The 16360-nt window shown below is 34.1% G+C and overlaps 3 protein-coding genes across 9 annotated transcripts; 1 reads left to right on the top strand and 2 right to left on the bottom strand.

Moving 5' to 3' along the window:
- Positions 1-1882: 1882 nt before the first annotated feature.
- Positions 1883-5767, bottom strand: LOC108326836 (chloroplast stem-loop binding protein of 41 kDa b, chloroplastic). 2 transcript variants are annotated; one of them, XM_017560414.2, is made up of 10 exons: positions 5493-5767; positions 5104-5238; positions 4826-4912; positions 4649-4739; positions 4448-4502; positions 3783-3843; positions 3193-3414; positions 2666-2782; positions 2434-2523; positions 1883-2179 (listed from the first exon to the last, which is right to left on the bottom strand). In XM_017560414.2, the coding sequence occupies exons 1-10, from the start codon at positions 5592-5594 to the stop codon at positions 2003-2005; spliced, it is 1137 nt and encodes a 378-aa protein (XP_017415903.1). In that variant the 5' UTR covers positions 5595-5767; the 3' UTR covers positions 1883-2002. The 2 variants fall into 2 exon arrangements, with proteins under 2 accessions (XP_017415903.1, XP_052729637.1); XM_052873677.1 differs by lacking the exon at positions 5493-5767 and adding an exon at positions 5401-5421.
- Positions 5768-6938: 1171 nt separating this feature from the next.
- Positions 6939-10307, top strand: LOC108327705 (AP-3 complex subunit mu). Of its 2 annotated transcripts, XM_017561394.2 has the most exons (8): positions 6939-7221; positions 7345-7444; positions 7524-7634; positions 7710-7799; positions 7883-8130; positions 9123-9332; positions 9495-9702; positions 9821-10307. In XM_017561394.2, the coding sequence occupies exons 1-8, from the start codon at positions 7187-7189 to the stop codon at positions 10064-10066; spliced, it is 1248 nt and encodes a 415-aa protein (XP_017416883.1). In that variant the 5' UTR covers positions 6939-7186; the 3' UTR covers positions 10067-10307. The 2 variants fall into 2 exon arrangements, with proteins under 2 accessions (XP_017416883.1, XP_052729636.1); XM_052873676.1 differs by lacking the exon at positions 6939-7221 and having other exon boundaries at positions 7534-7634.
- A 535-nt stretch (positions 10308-10842) lies between these two features.
- LOC108327841 (psbP domain-containing protein 1, chloroplastic) lies at positions 10843-14880 on the bottom strand. 5 transcript variants are annotated; one of them, XM_017561564.2, is made up of 9 exons: positions 14771-14880; positions 13878-14041; positions 13386-13520; positions 13155-13241; positions 12962-13049; positions 12764-12818; positions 12117-12177; positions 11520-11945; positions 10843-11259 (listed from the first exon to the last, which is right to left on the bottom strand). In XM_017561564.2, the coding sequence occupies exons 2-9, from the start codon at positions 13977-13979 to the stop codon at positions 11038-11040; spliced, it is 1176 nt and encodes a 391-aa protein (XP_017417053.1). In that variant the 5' UTR covers positions 13980-14041; positions 14771-14880; the 3' UTR covers positions 10843-11037. The 5 variants fall into 5 exon arrangements, with proteins under 5 accessions (XP_017417053.1, XP_017417051.1, XP_017417055.1 ...); XM_017561562.2 differs by having other exon boundaries at positions 13878-14017; positions 14771-14866; XM_017561566.2 differs by lacking the exon at positions 14771-14880 and adding an exon at positions 14690-14704.
- Positions 14881-16360: the final 1480 nt, after the last annotated feature.

The following is a 16360-nucleotide window of genomic DNA, read 5'->3' as shown; positions in this document are numbered from 1 at the left end:
CGCATGGACGTTTTTTCTGGTTTGGTTAGTTGGTCTAAAAGCATGACCAACTCAAACATAATTAGGTCATCATTGTACACTTAACTAAGATTTTAGGGTAATGAAATGACTTAAAACATTAATTTTTTCGATATTTCTTTTGAGGATAATGTTTGTGAACTTTTCGCCCCAACCGACCATTAAAATATTGGATATCTGAATGGTTTGGTTTTTGTGTTAAAATGAAAAGTCTACAATTTTTGGGTTTTCCCCTTGCTAGTTTAGATTCTATGGTTAATTAGGTTGGACTAACGGAATAACTATAATTGGCTTCAACAAATTCACCGGTAAGAAAGCAAGAGAATATTCTGTTGTCTTTGTGACTTTTAATTTTAATTACTACTTTATTCTTTTTCCTTATTAATTTCTTTATCTTCTCCGATAAATAAAGCAGTCAATAATGTCCCAGAAGTTTCTGGGATTTTCTTCTTTTATTTTCCTTTTTCAAGGAGATTTGTGACCCTACTTATTTCTATGATACAGGAGTGATTTTCGGAGATTAAAGCAAGATTTTCTTTGTCCTCCTTAAATCGTGATTACTTTGTTTTGGTTACAATCCTGATGTAATGACGCAAATTAAATATATGTACAAAAACTGAAAATCATTTCAATAAATTTTCACTATGATAATTACTTTCTGTACGTAAACATTCACCAAAACCCAATACAGTTAATTTAAGAAAAAAAAATGTATGGAAATTTAGATTCAATCCACACACAGTCATGGTAAAAAAATTCAAGATTTTTATGTTAGAAGATTCATGAGCAAATGAATCAGTTCATATTAGTATCATTACAAAAATAATTGATTCATCCAAATAATTGTGTGATTGGGAAGTTAATACTTTTAATAACTTATTGTATGCATTAAATATATTCAAATTTATTATTAATTTTCACTCTTATTTAAAAATAGAGATTTTTGGTGAGAAAGCTTGTTATGGCAAGAAGAATCCATTTTAGAACATCATAATTAAGGATGACAATGGGTTCGGGTCAATAGTGTTTATCTGTAAAAAAAATTCCACCGGTAATCCGTTCGCTATCTGTAAGGGTACCTGCTTAAAAAATACTCATAGATATTTTAAAATTTATGGATACTTACAGTACAAAAAGTTAATAAAATATATTTTATACATTTTTTAAATAAAATTTAAATAATTATAAAAAATATATATAATATAATATAAAGTAAATTAAATATAAATTATAATTTAATTTTAATTAAATTTAACCTAATAAAATAAAAATTAATTTTATTTTAATTAAATTTAATTTAAAAAATAAAAATTAATATTTTTTTATTATTTTTAATATCCACACCTAATCCCGTTTAGAAGCGGATATTAAAACACTTTATATTTACTACTTACGGATAATTAATATCCACAGTAACTATCCACCTAATCCCGTTTAGAAGCGGATATTAAAACACTTTATATTTACTACTTACGGATAATTAATATCCACATTAACTATCCACTACGGATCGTATATGCAAAGTGTCTATTTGAACTGTTTATTTGAAAGTGTCAATATTTTATATAAAACTAGCAAATGACACTACACTATTTTATTTTAATTATTTAAAATTTAATCTTTATATTAGTTTTAATTATATATTTTTTAACTGCTTATTTATATTTTAAAATTTAAAAGAGTACATGATAATATTAAAAGTTTCATCTATCACATAAATGCTTTTACTAAATATTTCTTGCTTTTGGCCACCGTGACATATGTGTAAAAATGTGACAACTTTATAAATTCCGTTAACACTTCACACATAAAATCTTATAAATTATAATGACGGATATATATTTTCATCCATTTTCCATCAGCATAATAAAATTAATACAAAATTAACATTGAAAGGCTCGTGAATATTTCAGAACTTCATATTGTAGCAAATCGGAACAGATTTTCTAAATATACATGAAATACCGAAAATCGATAGAAAAGTTTATACACTAACAAGACTCTTGCCAAGAATAATGTCATCTGTTGAGAAATCAGCCTCTTTCCGGAATGTTCCTCTACCAAAGTCCAGGTTATATGAGTCTGCAAGACCTTCTACAAGGTCAAATTCAGGTTCCCACCCAAGTACTCTCTTTGCTTTCTCGATCGATGCAAAGAAATGCTGCACAATAAAGAAAATAAAACAACAATGTTATTCATCATAATTTCACCAATGGAAAAAGTGCACGCATTCATTTTCTTTTGTTAATTTTATGTCGGCAAAGGGATGTCCCAACTATGTTTCAGCTTTCAAACATCATGAGTTAAAAAACTTTTAAATATCATTAGACTATATAATGATGTCATTTTTTTAATAAACTATACAAGTTATAGACACTTTTTTCTCATTCTATCTGATATGTGTTGTTGTTTCACCTGGTCACGGAATGGAAATGACTTCTTTTTCCCAAAATCAAAATCTTTAGGGTTGTAGTGAACGAGCTCTGGCTCTGGGAATCCACCAGCCTGAAAAATGGCAAAAACAAACAAAAAATATATCAGTAAAATATGTCTCAAATGTGAATGCTTGACATTATAAAAGAATTTTTACACAGCTCTCTGTTGGTCACCTTAAATATGATTAAATGACAAGGAATGAATAACTTACCTTAGCACACGCTCTTGCTAATCCATCAAATGTGACATATTTCTCTCCTGAGATGTTGAATACTTCCTTGCTGGCCTTGTCATTACCAAGAACCTGAACGAAAGCTGTTGCCAAATCCTGTCATGATTGAACCATATTTCAGCCAAAATCACAAAAATGTCATAAATTTGCAAAGTATCATGCTATTAGGAGTATAAAAAGTTAGCTATAGATTAGTTAAATCAGATGCTATTAGGGAATATAAAACTTTAGCCATAGATTAGTTACATCAGTCAGGTCTAAATGAACGTTTTAAGATAATATTAGAGACGGTCTGTAATAGTGTGTTGAACTTCTCGTGCTATCTGAGATGTAACTGACAAGTTTGTTTCATTTACATAAGACCATTTATTATAATCTTCAAAGGCATCCAAAGAAGGCACTGCAGATAACGTATCTTGAACCAAATTGCAACATGGAACATAGTAAAACTCTTGTAGAAAAATGAATATGATCAGCTAAGAACAGTAACATAACGAATTCCATACCTTAACATGACCAAGTTGTGTTATTTGTATTCCTGAGCTAGGGATAGGAATTGGTCGACCAGCTTTCAATCTATGGAAGAACCACTCTTCAACAGGGTTGTAGTTCAAGGGTCCATAGATGTAAACTGGCCTTATTGAAGTCCAATTAACACCCTTTGATTGTAGCAAACTTTCTGTCTCAAGCTTTCCCTTGTGCCTACTCTTAGGATCAACTGCATCAGTCTATCACAGGAAGCAGGGAGTTAAAACAAAACTGAAATTAATAATACTGGAAAGTGAGAAACTTTTTATAAAGTACTTTCGTGTGCATAAAATAAATTTGAACCATGCACTCTTCCCTTCAGTGGAACTAACTGAAACTTTAAATATGACACTCCTATTATGTTTAGTGACTTAAATCATACACGGTTGCAACGAAAGAGCTCCACAGGAAAGAAAAATCTTTCTCATAGCACATCTCAGTAATCTTGTGAATAAATAAAAAAAATGGCAGCATAACTCGGAAAAAACTAAATGATATGAATGTTAAAGGCACGTCACTGCAAATTTCTGAAATTACAGGAAGATATACATGTTAAAACGTAACTGACCTCTGCATGAGGTAATAGGTCAGATTTGAGATAGACACCAGCAGAAGAACAGTAAATAAACCTGACAAGGGGAAGATTATAAGCAAAATGGAGATTAGAGGCATAGTACAAATTATTACCAGAAACATTTTCTTAGTATGCAATTTAAATTTTTATGATTTAATTATTTGTGAAGCTATGACTTTTCTTATATTTTACCTTACAAAACTATATCATTTTAAAATGAAATAATTAATATAATCAGTTTATTAAAAACTAACCGTCTGACTAATCTTACCCTTTCTACCATTGACTATTATTCCTCTTTGATTTTGGAAAAAAAGCCAATTCAATTTTACATCGATCCCAATCTGTACACATAAAGTCTAAGCCATCTAATTGGTGTAAATTCCTATTTCTACATATCAAAGCAAATAGTTGATATAGCTTCTTCTAGATTTCAGGAAGTATCTTGTTGAGTCAAGAGTTGGAGAACTCCATAAATTATCCCTGTTGCAAATGATTTTCTGTATTGAATGTCATATAATGAAAGAGAACACTGTGATGATTCTCTTGAAGTGCAATCAAATTTATTCTTAAAATTCAGTTGAGAAGGTAACTCATTTATAAGTTGAACAATGACAATCTGCTTTTATGTTATATGAAAGACAGCTTAGGTAGCTTACTGTTCCAGATTAGGCAGAGCATCCAGAATGGGCTCAACTTCATCTGCCTCTCGTCCTGAAACATGTCGAAAATTTTATTTGAGTCTCTCATGAGAGAAAAGTTAAAAAAATTCACGACTTGAACCTAAAGAGAAAAATAAATAATGAAATTGTAGGAAAACAATATTCACAGAAGGTGAGAACAAGTAGGAATTTGCATACCATTTATGTCATAAACAACATCATACCCCTCCGCTGACAGACTGGATTTTACAAATTCAAAGTCCTTCCTGTCTCCTTTCAAATGCAAGATCTGGGAAATTAAAAATGCTACAAATTGTAAATGCTAATCATGCCTTGCAAGAAGGTGAATTCAATATTTAATTTGCAATTAGATACCTTGGAAGAAAAATCAGCATAATCACCGTCTGATTCACCTGGCAATTGTTGAGTCACAGGCGCTTTACCTCTCGTAAATAAAGTCACCTGCCAAATTCACATGTTCTATCGTTAAATATTCCTTGGAATGTAACTTCGAACTATACGACATTACCAAACACAGGTATAAAAGCTTTTCAAAGATATGATTCCTTAGAACTGCATTCACGGAGGAATGAAATCATTTCTCAATACAAAAACAGGCGTACCAGAGTTAACACGAAATGGGTAAGTCATACCTGGTGTCCCTCTTTGACAAGGAGCCTAGACAAAAATACTCCAATAAATCTGGTGCCTCCCATGATGAGGATTTTCTTGGTGCTTGATGCAGAGACAGAGAAAGACCCTTTTGGCTGCCATAATTTTCTCTTCAACTGTACCCAAAACAAAGCATGCTGGGAGTTAGGGAGGAGAATATGTGTTTTATCTATCACTTGGATGCATAGATTCTTCAAGTTAATAACTCAAACTTCGTGGAAAACGTTAACTCAATTAAACTGAACAGGACAAAACAGGAATCGTGCAACTGAGTTTACCTAGTAAAAGCAATACACAAAAATACAACGGTGTTCAGCATCTGCTGGTAAATGCAGACACAGCAATCAGTGTAGAAAGAGAAAAAGGAGACCTGAAGTTGAGTATGAAGTCTGGTTCCACTGAAGTCAGAAAGAGAGGAGGCCAAGGGAGAGAAAGATAGTTGGTTCTGTTGGAGTGCCACCATTCTTGCCATGCTTTGGTATGTGTGTGTAGAGTGTAGTCCAAAGTATAGCGTAATGATATGGGGCTGAAATTTGAAGTGCTTTTCGTTTCCTTCACCCAACCAACTAACTCCCCACCTCTTCTTTGCTTATGATAAGACAACGACCCTACTCCATCTGCATCCACAGCCCCTCATTCCCCTACTCTTTCAAATTCATTCGTTTTTTCTCAAACCATATTTATCAAATCTTAATCCATTTTTTTATTACAAGATAAAATTCCACACCCCTTCTCACCTTTTCTTATGTGAATTGAATGTACCTAGACACATATGTCTTGTTCCTATGCAAGAAAAATTCCTGATCGATATTCCAAGCTAAGAACAACAACACACACGATGAATTACATCAATAGCTTTCGTATGCCAGAAAGTGAAAAAAAAAAGACTAAATATTTTTAGATGGGCCTGACCCATAAGAATTGGGCTATACATGTTCGGCCCAATACACTTCTGTACCTTCCACTGTAGCGACATCGTAAAATAATCATGCATTTTCTTTTTTAATTATTGTTATTATTATTATTTGCATTCGACGATTAAGCGACATTAAGATCTTGCACAACAGTTACTGACGTTCGAGCCTGGAGAATCTTGTGTGTACAGGATTCATTAAAACATGCAGCCGTGTTCATTATCTACCGAAAGTCCTTTAACTCGGAATCAACATAAACAAGGTCAATTCAGGGAGTGCGGAGCTTCAAATGTGCACGAGCAATCTTTGGAGAACGCTTCTTAAATCTCATTTCAAAAAATTATTTTTTTTTCCGCGATTTGGTTGCCTGATTGCTCAACAACTAAATTTACCACAAAAAAAAATTATAAGATTATTTCCTGTAGAGTTGAAGATGTTCTTTTTCACAAACAAACATAATTTCTTAGTACATTTTAATAGATGAATTAATTCTTATACATTTTTAATAAAAAAAAGAGTATACATTTAGGCAAATTTCTGTTGAGATTAATTTGGGTTCACATCTTAATTATGCTTAGCGACTTCGATTAGTCAATAATGAGTTAATGCTAACACTGTAATTACAATGTGGTTTACTTACCTTTTTTTTGTTTTTATTATCGAATATAATTTAAATACACTGACAATATAAATATTTTTATATTACTGTTAAATTATAAATCGTCATGTAAGTTAATCAAAGGCTGATTTTTATAATAATTACTTTTAAATTACATGTAAAGTAATTTTTAATTAGCTAATATAGTAATTACTTTTACACAAGCTGACTGGGGAAAATTACGCTCTTTTTTTTGTTATGTCTGTGTATACACTATGTTTGTGTGTATTAATGATGAAACTTCAGACATATTTTTTTTTATCAGTTGAAATCGAAGTATTAATTTTAGTTGAAAAATGTTGCGAATTGGCAGCGATGAATGGTGTGTGAAGTGAAGGACGACGAAACTAGCGTAGCTTGAAACTCCCTTGATCACAAACTTTTCCTTTCGCAGACCTTATTAACTTTTCGATTTAATTACTACAATCCTTCCCCTTTTTTCTCCCATCCCTTCCTTTCTTTCTCCGCTCTGATTTTGAGCGAGAAAGAGAGATGTTGCAGTGCATATTTCTTCTGTCCGATTCTGGGTAAGATTCACGCATTCCCTGTTCTAGGATTTTCAGAACAAGTTAATTTCAATTTTCTCAATTTCCGATTTCGAATTTAAATTTCCACTTTAGTTTGATGATTCTGAAAATTGGATTCCTTAGAGAGGTAATGCTAGAGAAACAGCTTAGTGGGCACCGCGTAGATCGCTCAATATGTGCCTGGTTCTGGGACCAAGCCATTTCTCAACCTGGTTCTTTCAAGGTTTTCATTTTCGTTCCTTACTATTTCATTTTTCTCTACCTTTTATTTTTATTTACCTTCTCTTTTCTTCTCTCTGAAGCAACAACCAGTTATTGCTTCCCCCACGCATTATCTATTCCAAGTTTTTCGCGAGGGAATCACTTTTTTGGCCTGCGCTCAAGTCGAAATGCCCCCATTGATGGCCACTGAGGTATGTATCTTCCCAGTTATTTGCAACTCATGAGCCAATGCTTCTGCATTTGTTTTTTAACCATCTGATTTTTAGTTCCTTTGTAGGGTAGCTGATGTTCTCAGTGAATATCTTGGGGGATTGAATGAAGACTTGATCAAAGACAACTTTGTCATTGTGTACGAGGTATTAACAGTTGCCAAAGTGTTGTTTTGCATTTTACCCCTATCGATTTGTTGTTTAGATGTAAAGTTGTTATGCTATTGTAGCTTCTGGATGAGATGATAGACAATGGCTTCCCGCTAACTACAGAGCCTAATATCCTGCGAGAGATGATAGCCCCACCAAATATTGTTAGCAAAGTCCTGAGTGTTGTGACTGGCAGCAGCTCCAATGTGAGTGACACCCTCCCAGGTGCTACTGCATCTCTTGTTCCCTGGAGAACAGCGGACACAAAGTATGCCAGCAATGAAATTTATGTAGATCTTGTAGAAGAAATGGATGCAACAATAAACAGGTCTATCTTCTCGAATTGTTGTCTTTCACTTCCAAACAGAGATAACTTTTTGGTGTTTTGATATTTTTTACTTATGGTATTATTTGTTTGTTATTTTGGCTAAACATGGAAATTAAAAATTTCACATTGAATCTATTTTGGGTAGGTTTCTTTGGACATTGCTTTTCATAGGAAATTTGAAATTTTGAATCTGAGGCCACAAGCAGAAGAAACTTGTCTGCCTTTACAAGAATAAAATTTCACTATAATACATTAACAGCGAAAGCTTATTTGTGGGATAGGTTACTGTATAACTTCTGAAACTGTAGTCCTTAACCGGGGCAAATGATGTGCGATCCATGTAGCCAATCTCCCTTAAGGAGATAAGGCCTTGTTGTTGCTGTTAGGTCACTGTACAACTTAGTAGTGTAATTTTCCTTTTCTTCCCTCGTCTGCTTTGACACTCACTCAATCTTCTTTTACTGGATTGAAGTCCTTTTTTCACTCCTTATATTGCAAACTGAATATTTCTTGAAATAGTACAATGACATAATGACTAAGCAATTGGGGATGTAGGTCTGCAAAGCTTTAAGTCTTGTGTATAAACTCACATATGGGTCATTTTAGGCAAAGATGCTAGATCAATTTCAAATCATTCAAATATGGGTCATTCGTTATGTTTAATAAATAACTAGGTATGTGAAAGAGATGTAACAATCAAAGGATAGTGGATAACACAAATTCCTATACTTTTTATATTTAACATATCTTCCGTTTCTAGCAAAGAGTTGAAGAACCGGTGATCTTTGGATTCCTCTTTAATTTCGTTTATTCCTTTCCATTTTCCTCCATAGACTTTCTTTCTGATGCGTGGAAGCTTGAACTTGTGGAACTTTATGTGGCTAGGGCCGAATTTTCAATGATTGTCTTCACACTCCTCCTTTGTAGTTAGTATCTTATGCACTGTTCCTTCAGCTTCTGTTATACTCGTTGCTAAAGTTCTGTTGGTTCAGGGACGGAGTTCTGGTGAAATGTGAGATCAACGGTGAGGTTCAAGTGAATTCCCATATCACTGGGCTTCCTGATTTGACTCTTTCGTTTTCAAATCCTTCAATCCTTGATGATGTGAGGTTCCATCCCTGTGTTAGATATCGGCCCTGGGAATCCCATCAATTTCTTTCATTCGTGCCTCCTGATGGGCAGTTTAAGCTCATGAATTACAGGTATGGTCTCCAGCCTTTTTGTTGATGTCTGAATTAGGATTTGGAACGTTAATTTGCGAAGTCGGTATGAATAAAGATATAATTATAAATGTTAAATTTTATTCGACGGTATCCCCAAATTTCTATTTATCTAAAAGTTTGCTTGTCACCTTTATTTTTCAGAGTTAGAAAATTGAAGAACACCCCGATATATGTAAAGCCACAGTTGACTTCAGATGGTGGAACATGCCGTCTTAGTGTATTGGTTGGAACAAGAAATGATCCTGGAAAGACAATCGATTCCGTAACTGTTCAGTTTCAGCTTCCTTCTTGCATCTTATCAGCTGATCTGACTTCAAATTATGGAATAGTAAACATACTGTCTGACAAGGTACCTATTAAGCACCAATCTTTCTTTTGTTATCTACTGTAGATTCCAGGAAGTCATAATAGTAAGATATAACTTCTTTGTCCTTCTTTTTGTAATGGAGCTTTCTTTGTTTCTACAGACATGCTCTTGGTCCATTGGTAGGATCCCAAAAGATAAAGCTCCTTCAATGTCAGGAACATTGGTGCTGGAGACTGGATTGGAGCGCCTTCACGTCTTTCCCACATTTCAAGTGGGTTTTAGGATAATGGGTGTTGCCCTCTCTGGTCTGCAAATAGATAAACTGGATCTGAAGACTGTACCCTACCGCTTTTATAAAGGGTTTCGAGCACTTACTCGAGCAGGAGAATTTGAAGTGAGGTCATAATTGTGTATTTACCATTGAGTTGTCTAAGACTTGTAATGATTCTGGACATGAAATTTTGTTCATTTACACGACCGGTTTCATTTGTAAAGAGTTGGATAGTGTTCTCTTCTGGTTTCAAATTATTTCAGTGGTGGATTTATCGCCGGGGTTTATGAAAGAATCTTGCGACTTGTATCACGAATCTATTTCTCGCGTCGAAGATTGGCAGCATTGACAATGAATTGTGTGGTTTAAGATCTTAGATGAACGACTGATCCCCTCTGCTTAATTTTATCCATCAATTTTCTTTGAATTTGGGATAAATTTTAGACATGAATCCCTCTCATTCGAGTATCTTGAAATAAAATGGAATTTATGGTACATAAAACTTTCAGTTCAATGTGGATGAAGGATCAGATGAATAAGTAATGTTGAACACAGTGTAATTGTTTGTCGCATGCAAGAACTTGACTAACGGAGAGAAGTTGAACAAACATTATCATCGTATGCCAATCTTATAATATGAACTTATCCTAATTACACCCTAAGCTTGGTTATTGTTTTTTTTTTGTTTACTTAAACTAAAGCTTGATTTGGTTTTCTTCCGCTTTTCCATCTATATAGATTTCGTATTATTGATATAATAATTCAGTCCCTTCATCAACCAAAATAAATAACATTAGGTCACTTTCAGCACAACACTGGTTTAACATTCTTATTTTAGATGAGGCTTAAAGATTAATGAGACAATTTTTATAAGTCTGATGGTTTGAGTAATCGAGATACACCACAATAGATCAAGTTAAATGTCATGTTCTCAAACAGACTTAAATAGATACAAAAATGAAGATAAGAGTGTAACAAAACAATCAACAGAGCCCAAATTATAGCAAGAGTTAGAGAAAAATGATTTTTAGAATTGATAAGAAATAAAAAAAATAAGATTATGTTTCAAGAACAACGAGCATATTCATGTATCCAACATTCTAGTTCTAAGCAGCAATCTTGCTGACTCGAAACGAATCCATGACTCTACGAAGATCACTTTCCTCCTCTGCAAACACATTTTCCGGCACCTGCAATCTCAACTCATACAGTTGGTTGTTTTCAACTCCAAGAACAGATAGGTACCTCCGGTCCCATTCCAGACGAGCCACCCGGTCTTGTGGCATAACAGCAAGTTCATTGTTGTTTGCATATGACTTTATGTTTACCTAGCAACATAAAGACAATAAATTCAACTAGTCAATTATGTGATTTTCCAATCAGAAGTGAGAAGGCATATGATTTACGAACGCCTTCGAGATGCATTACTTACCCAAAGTGATTTTATTACCAATTTCTTATGCACTTCACTTATAATTGTATCAACTAGTTTTATCTGGCAATACATGCTATGATCATCATTGTGAGGTGTGTTGTGACTAAAGAAACACTCATGCAACTGATTATTTGAATGTAATTGTTAACCAACCTCAACTTCATAGTACAACTTGCCATCATCAGCTACTCTTGAAGAAGTTGAAAGAATATTTGATTCACGTCTAACACCGAGTCTAGTAGACATAAACTCAGTCAGATATTGTTTGAGCACTTTCTTTCCAGCTTCTTGGGGTGGACCCAAGTCTTCAACACTCTTGTATTGGGAGGATGAAGGTGAAGAAATTTCAAGAGAGAGATTTTCATCAAGAACATAAGGGTCCCTAAAGAATATGTCAGCCCCAGCACCACGGACTTGAATCCAACTCCTTGGGTACTGGAATGAATAACCATCAAATGCATCTATGTATTCGCGGAACACAGGAGACTGCTGAGCTAGTGCTATGCCGACCTTTGAGAGAATGTAGGTTGATAAGATCAAAGACGCTGCTTTCCTTCTAGAAACTGCAAAACCTTTAGCCTGATTATATATTAGCAGGGATAAAATCAAAGCCAAGTTGTAGATGGACCATGTAAGAACAGTAAAGGAAAAAACGTTCACCCAGGTTGGACTAAGGTTCTAATATCTGGTTCACACCCATTCTATGGATATAGCAGACAAAATTTACCAGCACGTTAAAACGTAACTGACCTCTGCATGAGGTAATAGGTCAGAATTGAGATAGACACCAGCGGAAGAACTGTAAAGAAACCTGACAACGGGAAAATTATAAACAAAATGGAGATTAGAGGCATATTACAAAATATTACTAGACAATTTTTAGTATGCAATTTGAATTTTATAATTTAATTATTTGTAAAGCTATGATGTTTAACATTTAAGCTTACAAAAGTATTTCATGTTTAAATACGTCTTAATAATCTTACCCTTGCTACGTTGACTATTATTCCTCTTTTACTTTGGAAAAAAAAAAGCCAATTCAATTTCACATTGATCTCAATCTGTACACCTAAAGTCTAAGCCATCTAATTGGTGCAAATTCCAATTTCTACATATCAAAGCAAAAGAAGAGCATGGCATGACAGTTGACATAGCTTCTTCTAGATTTCAAGAACTATCTTGCTGAGCCAAGAGTTGGAGAACTCCATAAATTATCCCTGTTACAAATGATTTTCTATATTGAATGTCATATAATGAAGAGAGCAGTGTGATGATTCTCTGGAAGTGCAATAAAATTTATTCTTAAAATTCAGTTGCCTAGGTAACTCATTGATAAGTTGAACAATGGCAATCTGCTTTTATGTTATATGAAATGAAAGACACATTACGCAGCTTACTGTTCCAGATTCGGCAGAGCATCCAATACAGGCTCAACTTCGTCTGCCTCACGTCCTGAAACATGCCGAAAAATTTATGAGTCTCATGAGAGAAAAGTTATGAAAAATCACGACTAGAACCTAAAGAGTAAAAATATATAATGAAATTGTAGGAAAACAATAGGCACAGAAGGTATGAACAAGTAGGAATTTGCATACCATTTATGCAAATAACATCAAACTCCTCTCCTGAGAGACTGGATTTTACAAATTCAAAGTCCTTTCTGTCACCTTTCGAATGCAAGATCTGGGAAATTAACAATGCTACAAAATGTAAATGCTCAGGAAAGACACACATTCTCATCATGCCTTACAAGAAGGTGAATTCAATATATAATTTTCAATTAGATACCTTGGAAGAAAAAACAGCATAATCACCATCTGATTCACTTGGCAATTGTTGAGTGACAGGCGCTTTACCTCTTGAAAATAAAGTCACCTGCCAAATTCATATGTTCTATCATCAAATATTCCTTGGACTGTAATTTTGATTCCTTAGAATTGCATTCACAGAAGAATGAAAATTCATTCCTCAAAACAGACACAGGCATAGTAGAGTTAACGTGAAATGGGTAAGTCATACTCGGTGACCCTCTTTGACAAGGAGCCTAGACAAAAACACTCCAATAAATCTGGTGCCTGCCATATTGAAGATTTTCTTGGTGCTTGATGCGGAGACATAGAGAGTCCCTTTTGGCTGCCATAATTTTCTCTTCAACTGTACCCAAGAAAAGTATGCTGGGAGTTAGGAAGGAGTATATGTGCTTTATTTATCACTTGGATGCATAAATTCTTCAAGTTATTAACTTAAAGTTTGTGGAAAACGTTAACGCAATTCAACTCAACAGGACAAATATAGGAATTGTGTAGCTGAGTTTACCTAGTAATACTAGTATATAAACATACAATAGAATAATACAATGCTGTTCACCATCGGCTGCTAAATGCACACACAGCAATTAGTGTAGAAACACCAAAGGGTTGAACATTGAATTAAAGGAGACAGGTATTGGATGAAATGATATTGATGATGATATAGAGAATATGAGGAAGAAAGAATTAGAGAGACGAGGACCTGATGTTGAGTATGAAGTCTGGTTCCACTTAAGTCAGAAAGAGAGGTGGTCAAGGGAGAGCAAGATAGTAGGTGCTGTTGGAGTGCCGCCAGTCTTGCCATGCTTCCCTCCACGCAGGGTTGCTATGAGTGTGTAGAGCCTAGTCCAAAGTGTTAATATGAGGCTGAAAAGAGGTAAGTTTATAAACTCGAAATAGTTTCAAAGCATCTATGACACTGATTTCATTCAACAATTTTTGCTAACATTAAGGAGATTAACATTTTTACAACACTCATCATACCACCTTCAACCAAATTTCAACAATTTCACATCCCAATCCGTGTTGGCATACCATTGCTCCAGCATCAAACCAGAGTCAAACATCTCCAAAACATAATACAACCTAACTGGCCGTGCCTCTGTCTATAGTGTTTTCTCTCTATAGGGCGCTATTTCTTACCATTTTACTCTTTTAAGGGACTATTTATTTGAATTTAACTATTTTTTTAAGTAAAATAGTTTCCTATAATAGAAAACAGTGAAAAAGTATTAAACCAACCTCTCACATTCTCAGTCACCTTATCATACATAGTCATAAAAGGGTAAGTCCTAGCACAGCGGTAATACAATTATCCTCCCACGGGTAATACATACTCAGCAATCACACAACTGCTAGAATTTATTTTCCCACTTGGAAATTGAAGTCAAACTTACACAAGCATTCTGGTTTTTACTTTCAATACCTAATCTATGACCTTAATATGCTAAATTGCAATTGCATTCCTCTTCAATCCCTTGAACTATAGTTTGTGCTTCTCTAAACACGAGGTACCTTGCGAATCCCGTAGCCTAAATCAAAGGTGGTAAACTTCATCAACAATGTATAATGGTAAAGAGAGGAAGAAGAGAGAACCTGAACAGAGGAGAGTGAAGGTATGGAAGTCTGCGAAGGAATAAATGAAAACGAAAATGTAAAAGCAATGGGTTATCTGAAATTTATTTCCTCGTCTCATCTTCCCTTCTTATCCCCTAAATTAAAAGAAACAAAAATACAGAGTTAAACAATTTATTCCGCGGATTAATTAATATTTTGTTCATAATTTTTGTTGTTTTCTGATTAATTTTGATTCTGATTTTTTTATTTAATTAAGTCACGTTTAAATCGATTCAAGTTAGTTTTTTTTAATTAACGTATTTGTAAATATAACGTGTCATATTGTAATATTTTCGCTTTTTTATTTATTTTAATTTTTATTTACTTTTAAGTTTTTTTAACTTGCCAGGTTAGTGTAACGTAGTATTTAGCTGAGTTTTTATATTTATTTTTTCCTTGTTTACAACGTTTTCCTTAAAAATATAAGATTTTTCCAATTTATTTATGGGTACTAACTTACTTAAAATTGAATTTAATTTATTTACTAATAAAAATAAAAGCCAAAAATTATATTTTATGAAAATTTGTATTAAATATTATTTATTATAAAAAATTTATTTAAGTAGACAAATTAAGTTAAAAATATAAGGGTTAAATATGTTTTTACTCCCTAAACTATTGGCCGTTTCTGGTTTTTATCCCTCTTTCAAAATAAGGTACAATTTGATCCTCATTCTTTTCGAAACTTTGGTTTTAGTCCTCGAAAACTAACACCGTTAAAAATGTGCTGACATGGCTAACGTATCTGTCCACGTGTAAATGTTTTTTTGCTGACGTGTGTTAAGTCATCTGGGGATGGAACTGATTCCTCTTTAATCTGGAATGAAATTGGTACTCAAAATTAGTTACAATTCGTGTTGGTGTTGCTGTTCTTTGTTTGGGTTTGGTTCCTGGTTCATCTGCGCGTGCATGTTCGTGGTTCATGTGTTCGTTCTTTGTGTTTGGTTCGTGAAAGAAAGGGATTTCTTTGTGGTTGGTTGAGGTGGTTTGTTGAAGAAGAAAGGCAATTCTGTGTGGTTCGTTGAGCAAGGTAATTTTTTAGTTTAAGTTTAATTTGTTTTCTCTGTGATTCGTTGAACAAGAAAAGCAATTGTGTGTGTAATGGGCATTTCGCTGTGCATTGTCAGTCTAATGTGGGAAGTTTTCATTTGACCTTGTAGGAAAAATGGTTTTTGACGTGTGTTTGTATCATATGGGGAAGTTCATGAAGAACAAGGGTCTAGAATATGTGGGAGGAGAGATACATGTTATTAGGGGAATCGATCCCGACATGTGGTCATACTTTGAAGCGGTGGGATTTGTTAGAGAATTCAAGTACTGTGGAGAGTTCAAACTTTGGTGGAAGGGTTCGAAACAAAAGGCAATGAACAACCTCAGACCATTGACAGATGACAGAGAAGCCATTTTGTTGGCTAACTATGCAGAGGCAAATAAGGAGGAAGTTGAAATCTATGTTCAACATGGCCAACCCAGTCAGGCAGAGGAAATTACTTTTCTTACATTTGGTTAGGAGGCAGAGGAAGTAAGAGTACAAGAGATGGAGGAAGAGGTTGTTATGGATGAAGAAGA

Source organism: Vigna angularis, chromosome 2 (assembly GCF_016808095.1).
Source record: "Vigna angularis cultivar LongXiaoDou No.4 chromosome 2, ASM1680809v1, whole genome shotgun sequence".
Classification (NCBI taxonomy): Eukaryota; Viridiplantae; Streptophyta; class Magnoliopsida; order Fabales; family Fabaceae; genus Vigna; species Vigna angularis.
Note: the sequence above shows the minus strand (reverse complement) of the source record. Positions and strands in the feature narration are given on the sequence as shown.

Bases quoted from the DNA above. Each gene is read 5' to 3' on its own strand.
- LOC108326836 (XM_017560414.2), bottom strand. From the start codon at position 5,594: ATGGCAAGAATGGTGGCACTCCAACAGAACCAACTATCTTTCTCTCCC. The intron at 2,524-2,665 runs GTAAGTTATTCA...GCCATTTTTCAG, and splicing joins TAGCAAGAGCGTGTGCTAAG to GCTGGTGGATTCCCAGAGCC. The intron at 2,180-2,433 runs GTGAAACAACAA...TTTATTGTGCAG, and splicing joins CATTTCCATTCCGTGACCAG to CATTTCTTTGCATCGATCGA.
- LOC108327841 (XM_017561564.2), bottom strand. From the start codon at position 13,979: ATGGCAAGACTGGCGGCACTCCAACAGCACCTACTATCTTGCTCTCCC. The intron at 12,178-12,763 runs GTAAGCTGCGTA...TCCCGTTGTCAG, and splicing joins GCTCTGCCGAATCTGGAACA to GTTTCTTTACAGTTCTTCCG. The intron at 11,946-12,116 runs GTCAGTTACGTT...ATATATAATCAG, and splicing joins ACCTATTACCTCATGCAGAG to GCTAAAGGTTTTGCAGTTTC.
- LOC108327705 (XM_017561394.2), top strand. From the start codon at position 7,187: ATGTTGCAGTGCATATTTCTTCTGTCCGATTCTGG. The intron at 7,222-7,344 runs GTAAGATTCACG...TGGATTCCTTAG, and splicing joins TTTCTTCTGTCCGATTCTGG to AGAGGTAATGCTAGAGAAAC. The intron at 8,131-9,122 runs GTCTATCTTCTC...CTGTTGGTTCAG, and splicing joins ATGGATGCAACAATAAACAG to GGACGGAGTTCTGGTGAAAT.